Source organism: Artemia franciscana, chromosome 9 (assembly GCF_032884065.1).
Source record: "Artemia franciscana chromosome 9, ASM3288406v1, whole genome shotgun sequence".
Taxonomy (NCBI): domain Eukaryota; kingdom Metazoa; phylum Arthropoda; class Branchiopoda; order Anostraca; family Artemiidae; genus Artemia; species Artemia franciscana.
Genome location: NC_088871.1, coordinates 43,838,735 through 43,857,367, shown reverse-complemented (window position 1 = coordinate 43,857,367; position 18,633 = coordinate 43,838,735). Strand labels below are relative to the sequence as shown.

The 18,633-nt window shown below is 33.5% G+C and overlaps 1 protein-coding gene across 1 annotated transcript in view; it reads left to right on the top strand.

Moving 5' to 3' along the window:
• Positions 1-18,633, top strand: part of LOC136031452 (uncharacterized) — a 104,898-nt gene that overhangs the window by 45,147 nt on the left and 41,118 nt on the right. Inside the window, exons 9-10 of the mRNA XM_065711054.1 lie at positions 2,804-2,916; positions 6,302-6,387. Of these exons, the coding sequence (XP_065567126.1) occupies positions 2,804-2,916; positions 6,302-6,387 (199 nt within the window). The remainder of the gene's footprint in view (positions 1-2,803; positions 2,917-6,301; positions 6,388-18,633) is intronic.

Below are 18,633 nucleotides of genomic sequence, written 5' to 3'. Positions count from 1 at the left end.
AGTAAAGTTTTAAGATGGATTTTGAGCTCAATCAAAATACGCTGTGTGCATCCAGGTTGTGGACCAGGTTGTCAGACATTTTCTCGCGCCACACCAAGCATACACTCCCGTAAATATCACAAATAAAAGAGTTTAAGAAATAAAGAGAGCTGAGTGATCCCTCTGGAGGAATGGATACAGAATTAATGTTTTTGAGTGGAAATCATTTAAAAATTTAAAAATATTTTAACAAAGTTTCGAATTGCTGATATTTCCGGAAATTAATACAATTGAATATTAAGAGATTAGTTCATTTTTATTATTTTTCCAGTAATATTAATTATAACAGTGACTTTATTTTATTTTTACTTCTTGATATCGCTGGGAAAAATTGAACCACGCTGTTCAAAATACATATATCAATAAAATAAAAATGATGCACTAGCCTTTGGATGGTTCAGGGTCAGGAGGGTCGTAACCTTATTCCTGTTTGTAGTAATTTTTGTTTCATGTTTGTTCGACATTTATTTATTTATCTGCACAAGTGTGTGTTATCTTTATGCTTGATGTAATTTTTATGTCAATTTCTGTTCGTTTTGGGTTACATTTATTCTTTGGTACTATTGGACTATTTTTCTTTGAAGAAACTTCTTTTTTGTAGGTTATGTTAAAATTAATCCCCTACGTAGGTTGGCCAATGCATCGGATATACCGCAAAAATTTATTAGCTGATCTCCATATTTGTATTCTGAGCCCTATTTGACTCTTTTTGGACCCAAATTAATCTTTTGCAGTACAAAAAATCCGAGAATGGTATATTGCCTATTTTTATGCTTTTCTTTTGTTAAAAAAGGCGTTAGATATTAGATTTTCAGAAAACCCCCTCTCCCGATATTTTACGACCAATGGTTTGGTACGATCATCCCTGGGGGAGAGATATTTTACAGATATAATAAGTCATGCGCGCGTTGCCTTAGTAGTCTCTTACCGCCTGACTAATTGTGAAATAATTAAGTTTCAATAAGAAGGAAATTGTAATAAAAAGATTGAAACTGCTTTTCACATTTCAGATTCGGTAAACATATTTTTATATTTGAACGTTGCTTTTAACTCGTATCCAGATCTTACTTCTTTAGTCTTAAAATCATTCACAGTGTTGTCAGAAATGTGATCGCGTCGTCCACCAGTGATTCCGTAAAACCCGTTATATCTAAGTCCTTATATATTTTATATCTAAACTTATAAGTCCTAATATCTAAGTTCTTATATGACTATATCTAAACCTATAAGTTGTAATGTCTAAGTCCTTATATATCTATATCTAAACCTTTAAGTCCTAATTTCGAAGTCCTTATATATCTATAATCCTATATATATATATATATATATATATATATATATATATATATATATATATATATATATATATATATATATATATATATATATATATATATATATATATATATATATATATATATATATATATATATATATATATGTATATATATATATATATATATATATATATATATATATATATATATATATATATATATATATATATATATATATATATATATATATATATATCTAGCGGTCAAATTTAAGAAAGAATATGGTCTTGCCTAGAAAAGGATTGTCAACTTCAATATTCAAATAAGCATTTTTTTTCCCTTGCAAAAAATATTTTTCAAGCCCCTTTTCCGAAAAAAAATATTAGAGACCAGTTCTCTATTTGAAAATGTTTGCTGGTTCTCTAGGATGATCATAAAAAAAAATTTAAACAAGTTGTCAACAGTAAAATCCTTTCTAACGAAGAAGTGGGTACCCGTAAGGAGGCAATTTTTTTTCTCTTCTTGTTTCGATTATTATGGAAACGATTTTGTATAATTGTACCAACGTATTTGAATCCCTGGCAAAATGGCACGCTGTAGCAGCTGTGATCGACCTCTGGGTTCCATATTACCAAGAAGAGATCAATCTCGCTGCAGCCCCACCGGATACAGTGAGTTAGTTCAGGCTTTATGTTGGTTTAGGTTGGCTTTTAGCCAACCTATCCAACTGGCTTTTTGATCTAGGCCAGGTTACCGGCATTATTTATTTGTCTATGTAAGTATTCAGTTGAGTGTATAATCTATCCAGTGGGTGGCAGGGATGATAATAATTCAAATGCGTGAGTTTTTGAATGCTCCCGTTCAATTCTCCCCGTAGACTAGGGAGAATTAGAAAGTGACAAAAGATCGTGGCAAGCTATGATTCCACAACCAAAGAGGAAATTCTTAAAACAAATATTGCGACAAATTTGTAATTGTTGAGATGATGCATCCTGGTGAATGGAATGTAAAAAATCTGAATTGCGACAAAGTTGTGATTGTTGACATGATGCATTCTGGCGAACAGAATCTAAAAAACCTGGATTGCGACAAATTTGTGATTGTTGAGATGATGAATTCTGGTGAACAGAATGTAAAAAATCTGAATTGCGACAGATTTGTGATTGTTGAGATGATGCAACCTGGTGAACAAAATGTGAAAGAAACTGAATAGTGCAGAAGTCTCTGCAAAATATGGAACATTTTTATCGAATTCTTCAACTTTACTGGCAATTTACCAGATCTACCATGACCCGAGGAAAGAGGGGTTCGTGAAAAATTGGCATAACCCCTAGTGATTTAATCTCGGATATTGAATTAAAAACTTTAAATATTTTTTTTATATTTAAAGAACTACTGCTTCTTAAATCGACAAAAATCTTACTTTGGATTAACTGCTTTTACAAAACATTCTTTTTCTGAATTCTAACTTTTTCTTTTCTTTTCAGGAACTCAATGCGCACAGTTATATACAAGACTATAAGAACTCGACTTCTTTTGTTTCAAGTAATGTGCACTAGATTAGAGGGACAACTAACTTATGCAAGACAAATGTCTGAAGGTAATCCTTTTGTGTTATATCTACTCTCTTCAAGCGAACAATAATTGTGTATGTATGTATGCATGTATTTTTTCTCGAAAACGGCTCTGTAATTTTTTTTGAAATTGGCAAACTAAGATTTTTTTGTCTTGAAAAAACTATCTAAATACGTCATGAGTTTAGAAAAATTCGTTTAGAGATTAAAATTCGTTTAGAGTTTAGAGAAAAAATTCGTTAGATTCCTTAATTTTGTAAAAAAAATTCATGTTAATGACACCACATTCATATGCATTTCAAGAGTAACTAGCATCGTTTTTCCCAATGGGTGATGGTATCGGTTTTGGTATCTATGTCGGATAGATACGTCATATGACCAATGAACCTGAACAGCAAAAGCAAAAGGTCTGGAACAAGTGTCTTAGTTAATAATGAACGAAAATGAAGCACAATGAAATCTGTTGTTGGAAGACATTTAGGCAACGAGTATCGTAACGAATCACAAATGAAAATGGTGCAGAATGAAATCTGCGGTTAGAAGACAAGCGAAGGCGAGAATCACATCGTATAACAAACGAAAATGATGTGCAACGAAATACTTCGGTTGTAAGAGAAACAACAGTGAAAATCGAAAGGGAAAATCATACAGAACGAGATTTCACATATAATACTCACGACAACGAGTATCACAACGAATCCCAACTGAAAAGGATGCACAACAAAGCCTGATGTTAAAAGACAAGCAACAGTGAGAATTGCACCAAATCGCGAACTAAAATGACGCATAGCAAAATTTGTGGTTAAAAGACATTTGTCAACTAGCATTATCAATCGAATAGGTAGTATTTGCAAAGAAATAAAAAAAAAAACAATAGAACGAAGGAACGTGTTATTTTCGCTGCTCAAAAAAGAAATAATTAGGATTAATGCTGAGATTTTTGATCGCCTCCCAAAGGATGCAAATCCTATAAAAGATATGATTTTGTGAAGAACAGACTGCCAGAAAGGATAGAATTTGTCCCATAATTTCTTGATTTCATTAAAGTTGCTGATTTGCCACCGCATGATTTAAAATTAAAGAATAAAAATGGCAATTATGCTTGTGTGGCTGGGATTATTAAATAAATGGCTAGCTAAAGCAGAATCAAAGGAGTTTTTAGTATTATTAAAAATTAATCTTTTGTCTATGTCTTCTTTATGCTGGTATAGCCTTTTTTGTAGATTCTGATAAGTTCTGCCAATATAATAATTGCCACAATCGTGTATTTGATAAAACCCTCTTTGACAAGTAACTGGGATATGGATGTGGCTATTTCTGAGCAATTATTAAAAAACAAAATAGAAGAAAATTCTCACTTGATTGAAGTTTCAGCGACAGGAATCGGTTGTGAAGTTTTTATGACCCTAGTTAAAATTTGTAATAAGTTTCAATGTTTTTTTTTTCAGTTTCGTGATTCCCTTTATCAGCAAATAAATGGGCTACAAATGGGAGCTACAAGGAGATATATATATATATATATATATATATATATATATATATATATATATATATATATATATATATATATATATATATATATATATATATATTGTATGTATTTAATATAATGTTTATAAGGTGAGATAGACCCATATATCTCGCATAGATAAAGTGAAAAACAGAGAGAAACAAAATGTTTTTTAGGAGGGGAGGGGGTTGGCTGAAATGCAAAATTATTTTTCATTTCAGAATTTTCAGGGAGAAGAATCTCCAGCCAAACAATGTCTTTTGGGGTCCCCCTCCCACCTACCACAGCTAAAAATATGGTTTTAATTCTCTATTTTACACTTAAAATTTTCAGTAAAAAGAGGAAAGTTTTCAAATCATCGGCGACCAAACTGCATGCCTCGTCCAAATAAAACACTTTGTTTGTAGGGAGACTAGGTGGCAAGTCCTTTACTTATCACATATTGATTTGAAAAACTGCCCGCCCAAAGTTGGAAAACTTTGGCGTCAAAATTCGGTTTTAAGACCTCTGTCCCTCCCTCTTCATGGAAAGATGCTCTGAACTCTCTGGGTTTTCCCTGTTCCTCAAAATTTTTTCCCCTTTTTGTTAAAGATCTGAGCTTTTTAACACTTTGCAACGGTATTAGATAATGCAGGCTTAGAGAAGTTAGGCTAGATGTTAAATTTCAGCGCAAAGAGTGAGAAGCTGAAAAGGAAAGGGTTAACAGCCTCCAAGTAATCCTTCTATTAGGTTGTAACTTAGTAGATTTTGTAACTTAGTTGTAACTTAGTAGAATTGTGCATGATAAACGGATGAAACATTCAGAGAGTAAATCAACGGAATGAAGCTTGCAACTAAATATTTTTAACGATCGTGCATTTTGTAAATAACACACATATCCTTAAAATCCGATGTGCCACCACGTGGCAGCAAGGTGTTTGAAAGTGGAAAGATCCGTAAGCGGCTTTGTGAGGGTTCTAAATCCGTTGGTCATATCAGAATCTTTGCGTAACAGGACTTTGGGACCGTGCGGGCCACAGTGGTTTTCGTGTGGAACAAAATAGCCCAAATTGACACTATTTTGTGGTGCAGTATCTTGTTTTTACTTTAAAGGATCAATTGAACTCAAAATGAGGACAGAACAGAAAGTAGATTATCGGAAGTGGCGTTTTTCAAAGTAGGAATAGGGCCTTGTTCTTTAGTGTGTATTTACAATGACAGGTGATAAATCTTGAACTCAACTCAGCTTTGTCCGATGTTGGCAGTGGTAGATGCAGAGCGGATACGGAGTGCCTTCTGACTTGGGTACTGTTCACCTTTTTTCAGTTTTTAATTACATCTGTATACATCTATGGAGCAAAAAAATAAAACTGCAATCAGAATAGTGGCTTATGCACTTTGAAACTACATATTTCTAAAATTATAATAATCTAAACCTTCTTAAAAAAAATAAGATAAAATGAATTTCAATAGGTGCTAAGGCACATATTCTGGGAGTAACATAAAAATCTACCCCAGCCCGGTAAAGTATTAGTTTTGTATCCAAGAGAAAACTTGGATTATTTTCCTGTAGTTCCATGTTAAAAAGTATGGTCTAATTTTAATGCTTATGATTCATCTGACGTAATGTTATGTATTTTCGTAAGTCAATCACATTATTTCTTGTATCTTAGAAAGAGAATACTAATAGCCCCATCTTTTTAAAATCTGATTTATTTTTTCGTGCTCTTGCATGACATCTAAAGTCAATAGAAGAACGTAAACTGAAATTCCTTTAGATTGGCTCTGCTTGTGTTAAATTCTGATCCAGTAAAAAAGAACGGAAAATTTTTGAATCACAAAATTGTTTGCAAGTAGTCTCTTTTAAAGCAAAGGTGAAAAAATAAAAGATGGTTGTGATATAACGTTTATCAATATTTCAGATTCTTCATCACAGGATAGGAATTGGGATGCTCCCCAACGAAGGCAATATGAAGCGGTATTTAGTTCTGCTATACGTTGCAGATTCGTAAGTTTTATATCTCTGTTCTCTAGGTGTTTTCAAAAGATGAAGGATGAACGATTATCTTGTTTTATAAGTTATAGTTTATGCTATAATATTATATTTACGTATAATATAAATGTAATATATAATAGTTATATATAAAATATAATATACAATATATAATATAATATATAGTAATATATAAATATTATGTAAATACAAAATTATATTTATATGTATATTTTAAGTTAAATTTGTGTCTGATAAATTATATTAACTTATATTTAAAAAATATATTTCCCACAAAGGAAGTTTTTCAAAGAAAAGTGAAAACTTTCATTATACCAAAGACGAGCAGAAATATTCTCAAAGATTAATTCAAGTGTAAATCCAACATAAATCACTGTCAGTAAACAAATGAAACACAAAAAGAGCAGAAAAAATTCGAGTCTAGCTTAAAATAAATAGAAACTAGCAGTGACAAGAGTAGGGGTAACGCCTTCTAAAGACCAAAACGTCATTTGTGCTTTACTGAAAATAATTTTTATTTTAAACTGTGTGTTTTATTTGTCATAGCATTAAAAAAATAGAAAGCAAATCACTATAATGACCAAAATTGCTGAAAAAACTAATGAATGTAGATTGAAAGTTTGATATATGGGTATTCGTTTCTGAAATCCTCAGCAATTTTGGATCTATTAACGTTATAAGAGAGAAAATGTTTAAACTGTATTTGTTTCCAGTGAAGCACACATGACGTTCTAGTCTCTAGAAAGCAGAGTAGTTGTAGTAGTGGTAGTAGTTGTGGTAGTAGCACCACTGTAAAGTATTATCATGCACGTAATGTCTTAATGTTGACTCAGTATCCCCCTCAAAATCTCTTGAAAGTTTCAACTGAAAACCTTCAGCTGTTCCTCAGATATTGCTGATGCGAACTTCGAGGTAATTGAATATCGTAGAAAAAATAATTTTTAACATAAATTTTCTTGTTGCAATCAATTTAGCTCTTCTATTTTGATTGCGCACTAATTATCTTTAATTATTCTCTATTACAATCCCTTTGCTTCTAATGTATAATAGTTTTAATAGCTTAATAAAACTTCCAGAAACGTCGATGGATAATATTTAAAGGAAACTGTTGAGTTACAATCCCTCATAATGTGTTATTTATGATGTCCAGAATCAGTGTTGTTGAAAATACTTTTACAATGTAGTTAATTATAAATACAAATTACTCATACAATAAAGTAATTAATTAGTCATTGGAAATACATTGCCAGGGAATTACAAATTACAAAATACAAATTAAAATACTTTAATTACAAAATGCGTATTTAAGGAATTATGGATTACAAAACATACTTTTTCTCAAAGCATACTGTTTAAGATGAAAATTCCTAAGGTTCAAGGTTCAAGGTTCAATCGGGTTTAATTAAAAAAGGAAATAAATAAATTTAAAGTACGCTGCTCTGTTACAAAACTCACGTTGAGACCCTTAAACATAAAAGATTATTCACTAACACGCAGTACGGCTCCCACTTCAATCTTCGACACAACCACACGCCTCCTCATTATATAATTCTTTTAATCTTAACCATAGGGTTCCTCCCTCCCTCCCCGGACGTACAACAACCTCACCTGAATGTACTAAAAAAATCTAAACTTCATCTAATTTAATTTATCTTTCTTTTTTTATCTTTCACTTATTGACCTTTAACTAAATATTTATTTAAATTATTTTTGAAAGACCCGAGGGAGCTCCTACATCTCAGCTCTTTTGGAAGCATGTTCCACACTTTAGCACATGCTACATAATTAATACATACATAATACATAATTTATTATCGAAGTTGGGAGTTTTTTTTTAACAAAAGAAGTTTCTTAAACTTTTTATCTCCAAGCTTACTCTGCTTTGCTGTGAAAAAACGGAAAAAAGACGTTCTAATGGAGCAGACACTTCCAGAAGTTGAACTTCTGGAACTTCTGGAATCCGTATTGAACACGTTCCAGAAGTTCAATGGAGCAGACAATGGCATGGCACTATTGAACTTCTGGAAAACTCTTGCAACGTCTGCGATATTCTTTCAAAGACTCAATCGATCGGTTTCTATCATCCATGAACCTCAGTAACTGAGCTTTATAGCCGAAAGAAGAATCCGTGCTCGTCCCAAGAGCATCACTGTCGAAAGCAAAAAAAGTCATCTAGATCAATTAAGGCCACTTTCCTGTGCTCGGCATCACAATCAGTCTACTGATCATCAGCTTTGGCTAGTAAAATATGTTTCAGTTTGTCACAAAACACATCAATGATTTGGTCTCAAGTATCTCCTGGTATCCATCTTTCCTTGAAACAGGGTGGCATCCACTAGCTATTGCTAGCTCTTTAAAACTTGGTTCACTTTTGCTGCATTGTAAAAGCATGTGCTAACCAGATCACTAAGCCATCCAAGGTCACATCCACGAGAGCTTGTGCGTGCTAGATAGAACGTTTTGTTTCTTGTCAATCATTTTCTTTCTTAGTGCAATCAATGTGGGCAACAGTGTTCCCAGGAAACAGTTCTTATATCCCTGTAGTATGGCCTGGTCACAGGCGCAGTTACCTTGGCATACTCCTCGAGAAACTCAAGCTCAATCGCTTTCAACTCTGGAACGTTTAGTTTGGTTTAAACCTGCCCAATTTGGTCCCGCACTTCGACAATTTTTTTCACATCATGTCGAGAATTCCGCTGAGCCAAGCCATACACAAGGTTTTTGAAAGTTTTTTTTTCTCTACAGTTATAAGACTGTTCTCTTTATTAATTTCTTCAATTATTTAATCCATTATAAGATCATCAATTTGCCTCTGAGAAAGTTTGCTTTGCTTTTTCTCAAAGAAATCTCTGCCCGGGGTTCTTTTTCTAGGAGGCTGTTCTGTCATGGCTTCAGAATCCCAACTGCTTCAATCGTCAGGTTGATTTGGATTTTTGACACCCTCTTCTGACTCTGACATCTGTGACTCATTACCATCAAGGGTGTCTGTGAAAACAAGCTTTTTCTTCTGTTTTTTTTTTCTCCTGGATCTCTTTGTACTTAAAAAAACCAGTGATGGATGAACACGCTAGAAAGAGAAACATTTTCAGACACCTATACCTATCTGATAAAGCAATAAGTTCCAGACAAACATCTTTTTTTAAAACGCGTCACTCACCAGCTAAAGAAGTAAAAAAAAGAAACAACCTCAACAGAGCAAGATACACATAGGACCAAGTTTAGTAACAATTTCTTTTATTTTATTCAAGATATCTTGACAGAAATAAAGCACATATGAACAGTTGTACTTTTTTCATTCAACATTTGTCAAATATTTTGATTTTTCTGTTACAAGGCAAAGAAGTCTAAGGGCAAGGAAGTAGATGTCCAAAAACCTCTTCTTCAGGCTTACTTGCAACGACCCATCTGAACTTGACAATTATGAGCCAGATTTGGGACACATCCAATCAAAATTTTGAGATAGCCATTTTGTTCAATGTCGTTCAAAGGTCCGGGAATTATGTCTTTCAAGATGACAACCCCCCCCCCAACACGCACACAAAGCCCTCAGGACAAAAGTCGTACGTTATGCCCTGGGGGCAAATAAGGTTTTTATAGAAAGGGTGGTCGTATTAACTTTAGAGGGGTCTCATTGGACTGGTAATCACAAGTTCTAGTGCCCTTCTTAAGAATCAAAGTGATCGGACGGTAGCTACCCCAGCCCCCTTTTTAAGGTTTTAGACCAAGGCACATGTATAGGAGTTGTCGTAGAAACTTCGGAAGGGGCTCATATAATTGAAAATTGCAACGTCTAGTTCCCCTTTTGATAGTTGAAAGGGATTGGAGGGCAACCAGCCCCTCCCCCTTACGCCCATCATTTCCCCAAATGCACCCAATCAAAATTTTGAGATAGCTGTTGTGTTTATTGTGGTAGGAAGATCCGGTAATTATTTATTTGAAGATGACAACCCCCCCCCTCCTCCCTCAGGGCAAGGGCTGTAGGTTATGCCCGAGAGGCATACAAGGTATTTATGGAAACAGTGGTCTGTATAAACGTTGGAAGGGGCTCATTGGATCGGAAATTAAAAGTTATAGGGCCGTTTTTAAGAGTCAAAGCGGTCGGAGGGTAACTAGACCCCCCCGCCCTTACAGTCAATTTCCCCCAAATGCATCCGATAGAAGTTTTAAGATAGTCATTTGTTCAAAATAGTCTAAAGATCACATAACAAGGCCTTCGAGGTTGACAAAAACCCCCAGAGTCTAGGGGCAAGGGTTGTAAGTTATGTTCCGGGGCGTATAATCATTTTATAGAAGGGGTAGTTATGTGAACTTTAGAGGAGGCTCAATTGATTGAAAATTCGAAGTTCTATTCCCCTTTTAAGAGTCAAAAGGGATATAGGGCAACTAGTCCCCCCTCCCTGACACTTTCTTTTCCCCAAACGCATCCTGTGAATATCTTGAGACAGCGACTTGGTTCACCATAGTCCAAAGAGCAAATGACAATTCGTTCATGGAATTAAACTTTGGATTGGACGGGGCTCATTTGATTGGAAGTCGGAAGACCTACTGACCTTTTTAAGAGTCAAAAGTGAAAGGAGGGCAACTATCCTCTCCCCCACAAGTCCATTTTCTCCAAAACACATCCGATCAAAATTTTAAGATAACTATTTTGTTCAGCATGGTTGAAAGGTCCAGTAATTATGTCTTTGGGGATGTCATCCTAATCTCAGTCCTAGGTTCAGGGTTTTAAGTTGGAAAATTCTTTTATTGTTTATATATAGCATATGTTATTGAAAAAGGTGTGCATGTTTGAACTTCATTTTCCAAAAATACGAAGGGAATTCAGGTGAGCCTTTCATAGAATGTCGAGGGATCTGTTAAACTAAATCTGAAAAAAACTAAATGTGCATACGGATTGTCTAAATGTTGTAACTCGTGACTGAGTGAGTATATTAACTTGGACGTTTCATGAAATGATAAGGTATATGATCAAAAGTTAATATCTGCATGCTACCACTACTACGACAACCACCACTACTACAACAACCACCACTACTACTACTGCTACCACTACTACTACAACTATCTACTACTTTTACTGCTACCACTACTGCTTCTACCACATTACTCCATTTCCAATAATGATGTGAAATTTGAACTAAATCAAAAGTCGTTATGGGTATGAACATTGCTAAAAGAGCGTATCTCAAGAATTGATTTGGTCAGTAAGTTGGAACTGTCAGAGTATGCTTAAAGGGAAAATTATCTGAACTATGGATTATCTATAATCCATAGGATTATAATCCACTATGGATTATCTACTAGGATTATCTATCCGTAAAGGTATGAAGGTGAAGTTTTCAATGTTTTTTAGGGGGGGGGGGTGAACTTAATCACAATACGCCGTCTGCATCTAGGTCTACAAAAGGGCATAACAGTAATATCTTAGGAACAGCTTGGTGTGTGAAGTTGAACAAGTTAACTTCCCAACAAGTCAACTTCAGGGATCTTGTTTTTACGTGGTGTATTATATGCTGTATAGTGTATTAAGTATTTAATAAATGAAATTAAATGAAACTAACAGGGCTTGTTGCGGGGGATGTTGAACTAACCAAAAAGAAAATATTTACATCCTATTGCTACTGTTTCTACTCGTACTACTACTACTGCTGTTATTATTACTACTTCTACTTCTGCTACTGCCACTAAAGCTAAAGCTACTACTATCAATTCTACTGCTACTACTACTACTGCTGCTATTCAAACTTAGGTTAATAAGGCCACAAAATCGAGAAATATTGAAACTAAATAAAAACACACTATGCCCACACAGTTTGTTCAGAGGATGTATCAGATATGCTTTAGGAACGGTTCATGATATTAAGTTTAAACTTTCAGTGTGAATTGAATGGAATGTTGTATAAATCAAAAGTATTATGTACATACTGCTACTAATGGTTCTATAATGGTACTAATCTTCCAAGCGTAAAACTACCACAAATCACCATGAATAAATCAATGGAACCCAAACCAAGTTAAATTATAATAAACTAGCTGTTGGGGTGGCGCTTCGCGCCACCCCAACACCTAGTTGGTGGGGGCGCTTCGCGCCCCCAACCCCCCAAGCCCCCCCGCGCGCGTAAGTCGTTACGCGCGATATTAGTTACGCGCCATTGTAGTTGTGTCCCTATGTCCCACCTGTGAATATAGATAGATATATATATATATATATATATATATATATATATATATATATATATATATATATATATATATATATATATATATATATATATATATATATATATATATATATATATATATATATATATGTTTTTAACTACGTAAAACTTGCGAATATACAACATTCTTTGCTGTCCCATTGTCTGTGCATATAAATAGATTGTCAGGTTTACCGACTCTTGAACATGCAACATATAATGGTCCATGGGAAAACAATCCGTATTCAGATCTATACCTCATGATTCTAATGATTGCCCTTGAGCTTTGTTGATGGTGATTGCTAATCGACCATTCCCTGAGTCGCCATCGTCATTTATATATCCCCCTGTGCACCCCGGCGTCCCCTTTGTAGTTATGTCCCTGTGTCCCGGTCGTCATTTATATTCCCTGTGTCCCGGTCGTCATTTGTGTCCCGGTGTTCCAGTCTGTGATTTCTCTTTGAGTGTCCCGGGCGTCATTTATATTCCTTGTGTCCCGGTGTCCCGGTCGTCATTTATATCCCCCTGTGCCCCCCGGCGTCCCCATTGTAGTTGTGTCCCTGTGTCCCGGTCGTCATTTATATTCCCTGTGTCCCGGTCGTCATTTGTATCCCGGTGTCCCGGTCTGTATATACATTCATTTTTTAGTTTTGTTTTTCTCCTTCATTTTTTTCCTTTTTTCTTTTTTTTCTTTTTTAGTTTATTTAGATTTTTAGATTTTTTAGTTTTTTTATTAGTTTTTAGTTTTTTTGTAGTTTTTACCATTTTTTTAGTTTTTTTAGTTTTTTTTTTTTTACTTATGTCCTGGTCGTCATTTATACTCCCTGTGTCCCGGTCGTCATTTGTGTCTCGGTGCTTTGTTGATTGCTAATTTATATTATATTTATATTTATATTTTTTATATTTATTAATATTTTTTTAGTTTTCTTTTTCTCTTATTTTTCAGTTTTTTCCTTTTTTTTAGTTTTTTCTTTTTTAGTTTTTAGTTTTTTTTTGTTTTTTACCTTTTTTTAGTTTTTTTAGTTTTTTATTAGTTTTTAGTTTTTTTTTAGTTTTTGCCTTTTTTTAGTTTTTTCAGTTTTTTTTAGTTTTTAGTTTTTTACCTTTTTTTAGTTTTTTTTAGTTTTTTAGCTTTTTAGTTTTTTTTCTTTTTAGTTTTTTTTTGTAGTTTTTACCTTTTTTAGTTTTTTTTCTTCTTTTGTATTAGTGTGAAATAATTCAGACGTCATATGCGGACAAACACGACGTCACTCGACAGACAGACAGACAGACATAACCCACAAACAACTTATTTTTATATATATTTATTCATATTTTTTTAGTTTTCTTTTTCTCTTTTATTTTTCAGTTTTTTCCTTTTTTTTAGTTTTTTTCTTTTTTAGTTTTTAGTTTTTTTTAGTTTTTTACCTTTTTTTAGTTTTTTTAGTTTTTTTAGTTTTTTAGCTTTTTTAGTTTTTTTATTAGTTTTTATTTTTTTTGTAGTTTTTGCCTTTTTTTATTTTTTTCAGTTTTTTTTTAGTTATTAGATTTTTACATTTTTTAGTTTTTTTTAGTTTTTTAGCTTTTTTAGTTTTTTTTTCTTTTTAGTTTTTTTTGAAGTTTTTACCTTTTTTAGTTTTTTTCTTCTTTTGTATTAGTGTGAAATAATTCAGACGTCATATGCGGACAAACATGACGTCACCTGATCCATCCACAGATCCACACACAGACAACTTATTTTTATATATATAGATAACCGGGTCAACTCATACCAAAAATTAACATGAGTAGTGCTGACAAACCCCATGGTTTGATTGTCAGTCTAATATACATATTTATGTATTCCTTAAAAGTTCCAAGAATGTTCTGTTTATTAAAGAAAAAAAGTGCAAGCATTTAAAATGTATTTTGTTTGTTTCCAGTAAAATCAAAATTATGTTCTGGTCTTGATTGAGAAGACATGGGGAAGATTCTCAGCACTACTCATGTTCATTTTTGCTCATTTTGAAGTTTAACTCGGTTATTTATTGTTATTCCTGTTTATTTTGGGTTTCATTTATTTATTGATTGTGCTTTGTGGTAGTTTTATGCTTGGAAGATTACTCGACTTTATTTCTGCTTAATTATGGTTTATTGGAGCTCTTTACTTTTTTGAAAAACTTGTTTTGCGGAATGATTTTTAAATCAATAAGAAATAAAAGTTTGAAGCACAGATAAAGATTTTAATAACTTCTCAAAAACAGCTTCTCCACTTATATTCCACCTAATTTTAATGCCATGGATTTTTTATGACACAGATATTATACTTTTTAGTTTAATTTTAGTACACTCAGTACTCAGGCCAGTTCAGTTAAAACATTTTAAAATGCTTTTTTTTTTTTTACTTCAAAATACTGAATACTAACAACGACTACCAATGAAAAATTTTGCCTTAGCTATTGAACTTTTGCTATTTTCATGCATGCCTACTCTACAAATATAGCTGGCCTCCAGTAAAGTGTTCCTACGGATCTTCTTCTAAATCAAGATCTTAAAAAGCTAACTATGCTAAATACAATCCGGAAAAACAGTAAGAACTCTCGAAAACTGTGTTTAATAGCCGAAAGTATTTATAAATTTTGGTAAAGGTTGATTTGTATTTAAATACAGAAAATAAATTAAATATGTATTTGAATTATTTGATCTAATTTTTAAATAAATACTTATTTGAATACGTTGAAAAGTTACTAAATACGGATTTAAATAATTATGATTAATTACTTACACAACATGTCCAGAAGTTACTATAAATCATATTGGTATTGTTCAAACCCCCTTCCCCACTGAAGGCTTTATTGTAATTTGTGCTTTAATGAAATCAGGTTCAAAAAAAGAAAGGAAGGGGGAAACTATATAAATCAACATACTACTCACGTTCCATGAAAAAAAGGCTCGTCCGTCCTTGTCAAAATGTTTCTACAATAGTTCTATTTTGCTGTATCAAAAAGATTCTTCTTTTAATGGCTTGTTTTCTTTAGTCAAGTCTTAGTTAGACCAAAAGGTTCAGCACAATTTTTAAGTTCAATCTGAATTTTATTTTCATAACTGGGATACTACACTATAGCTTTTTTGGGAGTGGGGGAGACCACTACAAATATTTTAGAGTCAATTAGGTCCTTTAATTTATTTTTAGGGCAATGAAGGTCATTCATTCGTAGTTATTTATGTGCGGTATCTTATATTAGCTAGTTTATGCTTTTTTAATTTTTCTCGTGGAATAAAATATGTTTATTGAGCACAATGGCTATAAGCCAACATAACTAAGTCAAAATTGACAAGAATTAATTAACTACTGCAAAGATCTACAAAAAGAACAACAACAGTCAAATAAGTACTACATCAAGATCAACGTAAAAACGATAATGTCAAGCAGTAAGACTAGGGGTTAAAGTAAAGAATAAAATAGACTAGAAAGGAATTAGTATATTTTTGTGTTTTCCAAATGATATTCCTTTAAGTAAAAGTGTACTGGGATTTATTTTAGTCTTCATTCTTCTTTCTTTTTATTCTACCTTTACTTTCAGTATTTTCTTTTTTATAAAATTTTTCTTTCTTAATTATTTTTTTTTATTCTTTTCATTCTAGTATGATATTTGGTTTCCAGAGTGTGTTGGTAGGGAGAAAGAATGTCACTTTGAATGCCAGACTGTAGGAATTTCAGTCCGAAGTTAACGTTAAATTGTGTTGCGAGAGCAACACTTTGGTTTTGTCCTGTTTTCTTTAGTTTTTTTCCTATACCGCCGATCTCAGCTTATTCCTGGAAACTGATAAGGGTCTAACCTTTGCGGTTCTTACGGAAAGTGTGGACCTCAGGCCGGATTGATGAATATGACATTACATTTTGGAAAGCTCCGCAGAACTCTTGCCTGGGGCCAAAAAGGATGGTTTTTGCTTGTCCACGAGCCAGAGCCTATGGTTTGCGAAGTAAAGTGGAGTTATATAGCCTATGTCAGAGAGGAGTATCTGAAGTTGTGCAGCCAAGCTTTCGTTTTATCAAAGCATGTTTCTGCTTTGGAGTGGAAAGATCTGTTCTAGCAGGCACGCAGGCAGGCACCACGTTCAAATTGAAGATGGAATAAAATCTATAAGTGTTAAATATATATGGCAGTTACCCGGCCCCACAGCCAATATATCTTCTTTGAGTGATAAATAGAAAAATTTACAGAAGCTAAAATGTGTCATTTTCCCACGGGTCTGAAAGTGCTGCCATCTATTGTTTCTATCCATTTCTGTTCATGATTTCATCTGAGTTTATCATTCGGTTTTTCGGACTTGGGATTGCGGTAGAGAAATGGTATCAGATGTGCCTAATAAACTTTAAAAGTTGTCTCATTGCTAAAGAAATTGGAGCTTATCCTTTGCTCCTTTCTAAGTGGTGACGTTATAAAGTACTACGGCAAAAAAAAAAATCTACTTTTGAACTAAGACAGATAGAATTTTTTTTTGACGGCAATCGATAGCTCTTGATGAGCTGATCAAAGTATATGACATCCATTTTTTAGTACAAAAATTCCTTCATGAGGTATACCAGTTTGAAAGTTTCAAGGGGTTGACAACTTCAGTAGTAAGGTACACACTGAAACGAAATCTAGGCCGATACAAATTGTGAGACATATAGAGGACTTGTAAGCAACAGTTGGCTGTTAGGTAATAATCACCTTAGGCAAAGAGGGGTTAGCAACTTTTCTAGTTGGTATATCTATTATTTGTTTCCAGTGTATTTGATGGTAAAGCCAATTTGGTTCCAGTGGTAAGACATGTAGGGGACTTGTAAGTAATAATCTGCTGTTAGGCTACAGTCAACTTCAGCGATGAGGGGTTTGCAACTATGCTAGTTGGTGTACCCATTTATTTGTTTCCGGTGAACTTGATGCCTATCATGGCTGTTGGGCTACAATCATCTTCAGCAATGAAGGGTTTGCAACTTTTGCTAGTTGGTGTACCCATTTATTTGTTTCCGGTGAAGTTGATGTCTATCACGGGAGAGGGACTTGTAAGTAAGAATCTGTTCACTTTGGGCTAGAAATTTGTGTAAATTGGTGCACATTGTACTCGATCTCTTTAAATCTGATAGAATTAACTGTTTAAGCAACGGGTACAAACGATAACGTAAAACAATGAGGTAGCTTCGTAATAATTAGTGTAACCTATGGTATTTTAATCCTGAAAAGTTACGGATAGCTTTATAATACCAATTAGATTATACAAGATATTGTTCCAAGTTTTCATCCGTCATGATGTCTACGATTGAAAAGGATAAAGTTCAACTGGCTGCAAAGTCAATTTAGTCCCTTCTTTCGATATTATTTTGTATTTGTTGTTTTTTCAACGCTGAAGAACAGCCTGGGGTCATGTGATAACTGATTGCGTTCTTCTTAGAACCTACCGTTTTAAAAACTTCTATAGGCTGACAACTTCATCATTTAACCGATAGTGAAGAAACAAGCACAAACGAGAATGTAAAACAATGAGATAGTTTCGTAATAATTAAAGAGTTTCATCTATGGTATTTTGATCCTGAAAAGTTAGTGATAGCTTTAAAATACCAACTAGATTACATAAGATATTGTTCCAAGTTTTCATCCGTCATGATGTCTACGATTGAAAAGGATAAAGTTCAACTAGCTGCAAAGTCAATTTAGTCCCTTTTTTCGATACTATTTTGTTGATGTTTTTTCAACGCTGAGGAATAGCCTTTGATCATGTGATTACTGATCGATAGCGAAAAAACAAAACCAAAGTTTTGCTCTCGCAACACTTTAGCCGGCGAAGCCGGACAAAGGTTGCCGCAGCACTTCACTTTGCCCGGGCAACGTAGGTCGAGTTTATATTGTATTATTTCTAAGGAAGTCAGCTGAAGCTGATTTAGATCATATTTATACGAAGTAGGGGTTGGAACCGTTTCTGTTTTCAGCCAACACAAAAAAGGAACAGAAGTAGGGGCAAAAAAACGGAAATTCGTTTGTTTTTTCGTTTTTTATTCTCGAAAAACATAGATTTAAGTTTACGCTTAAAAAGCGTA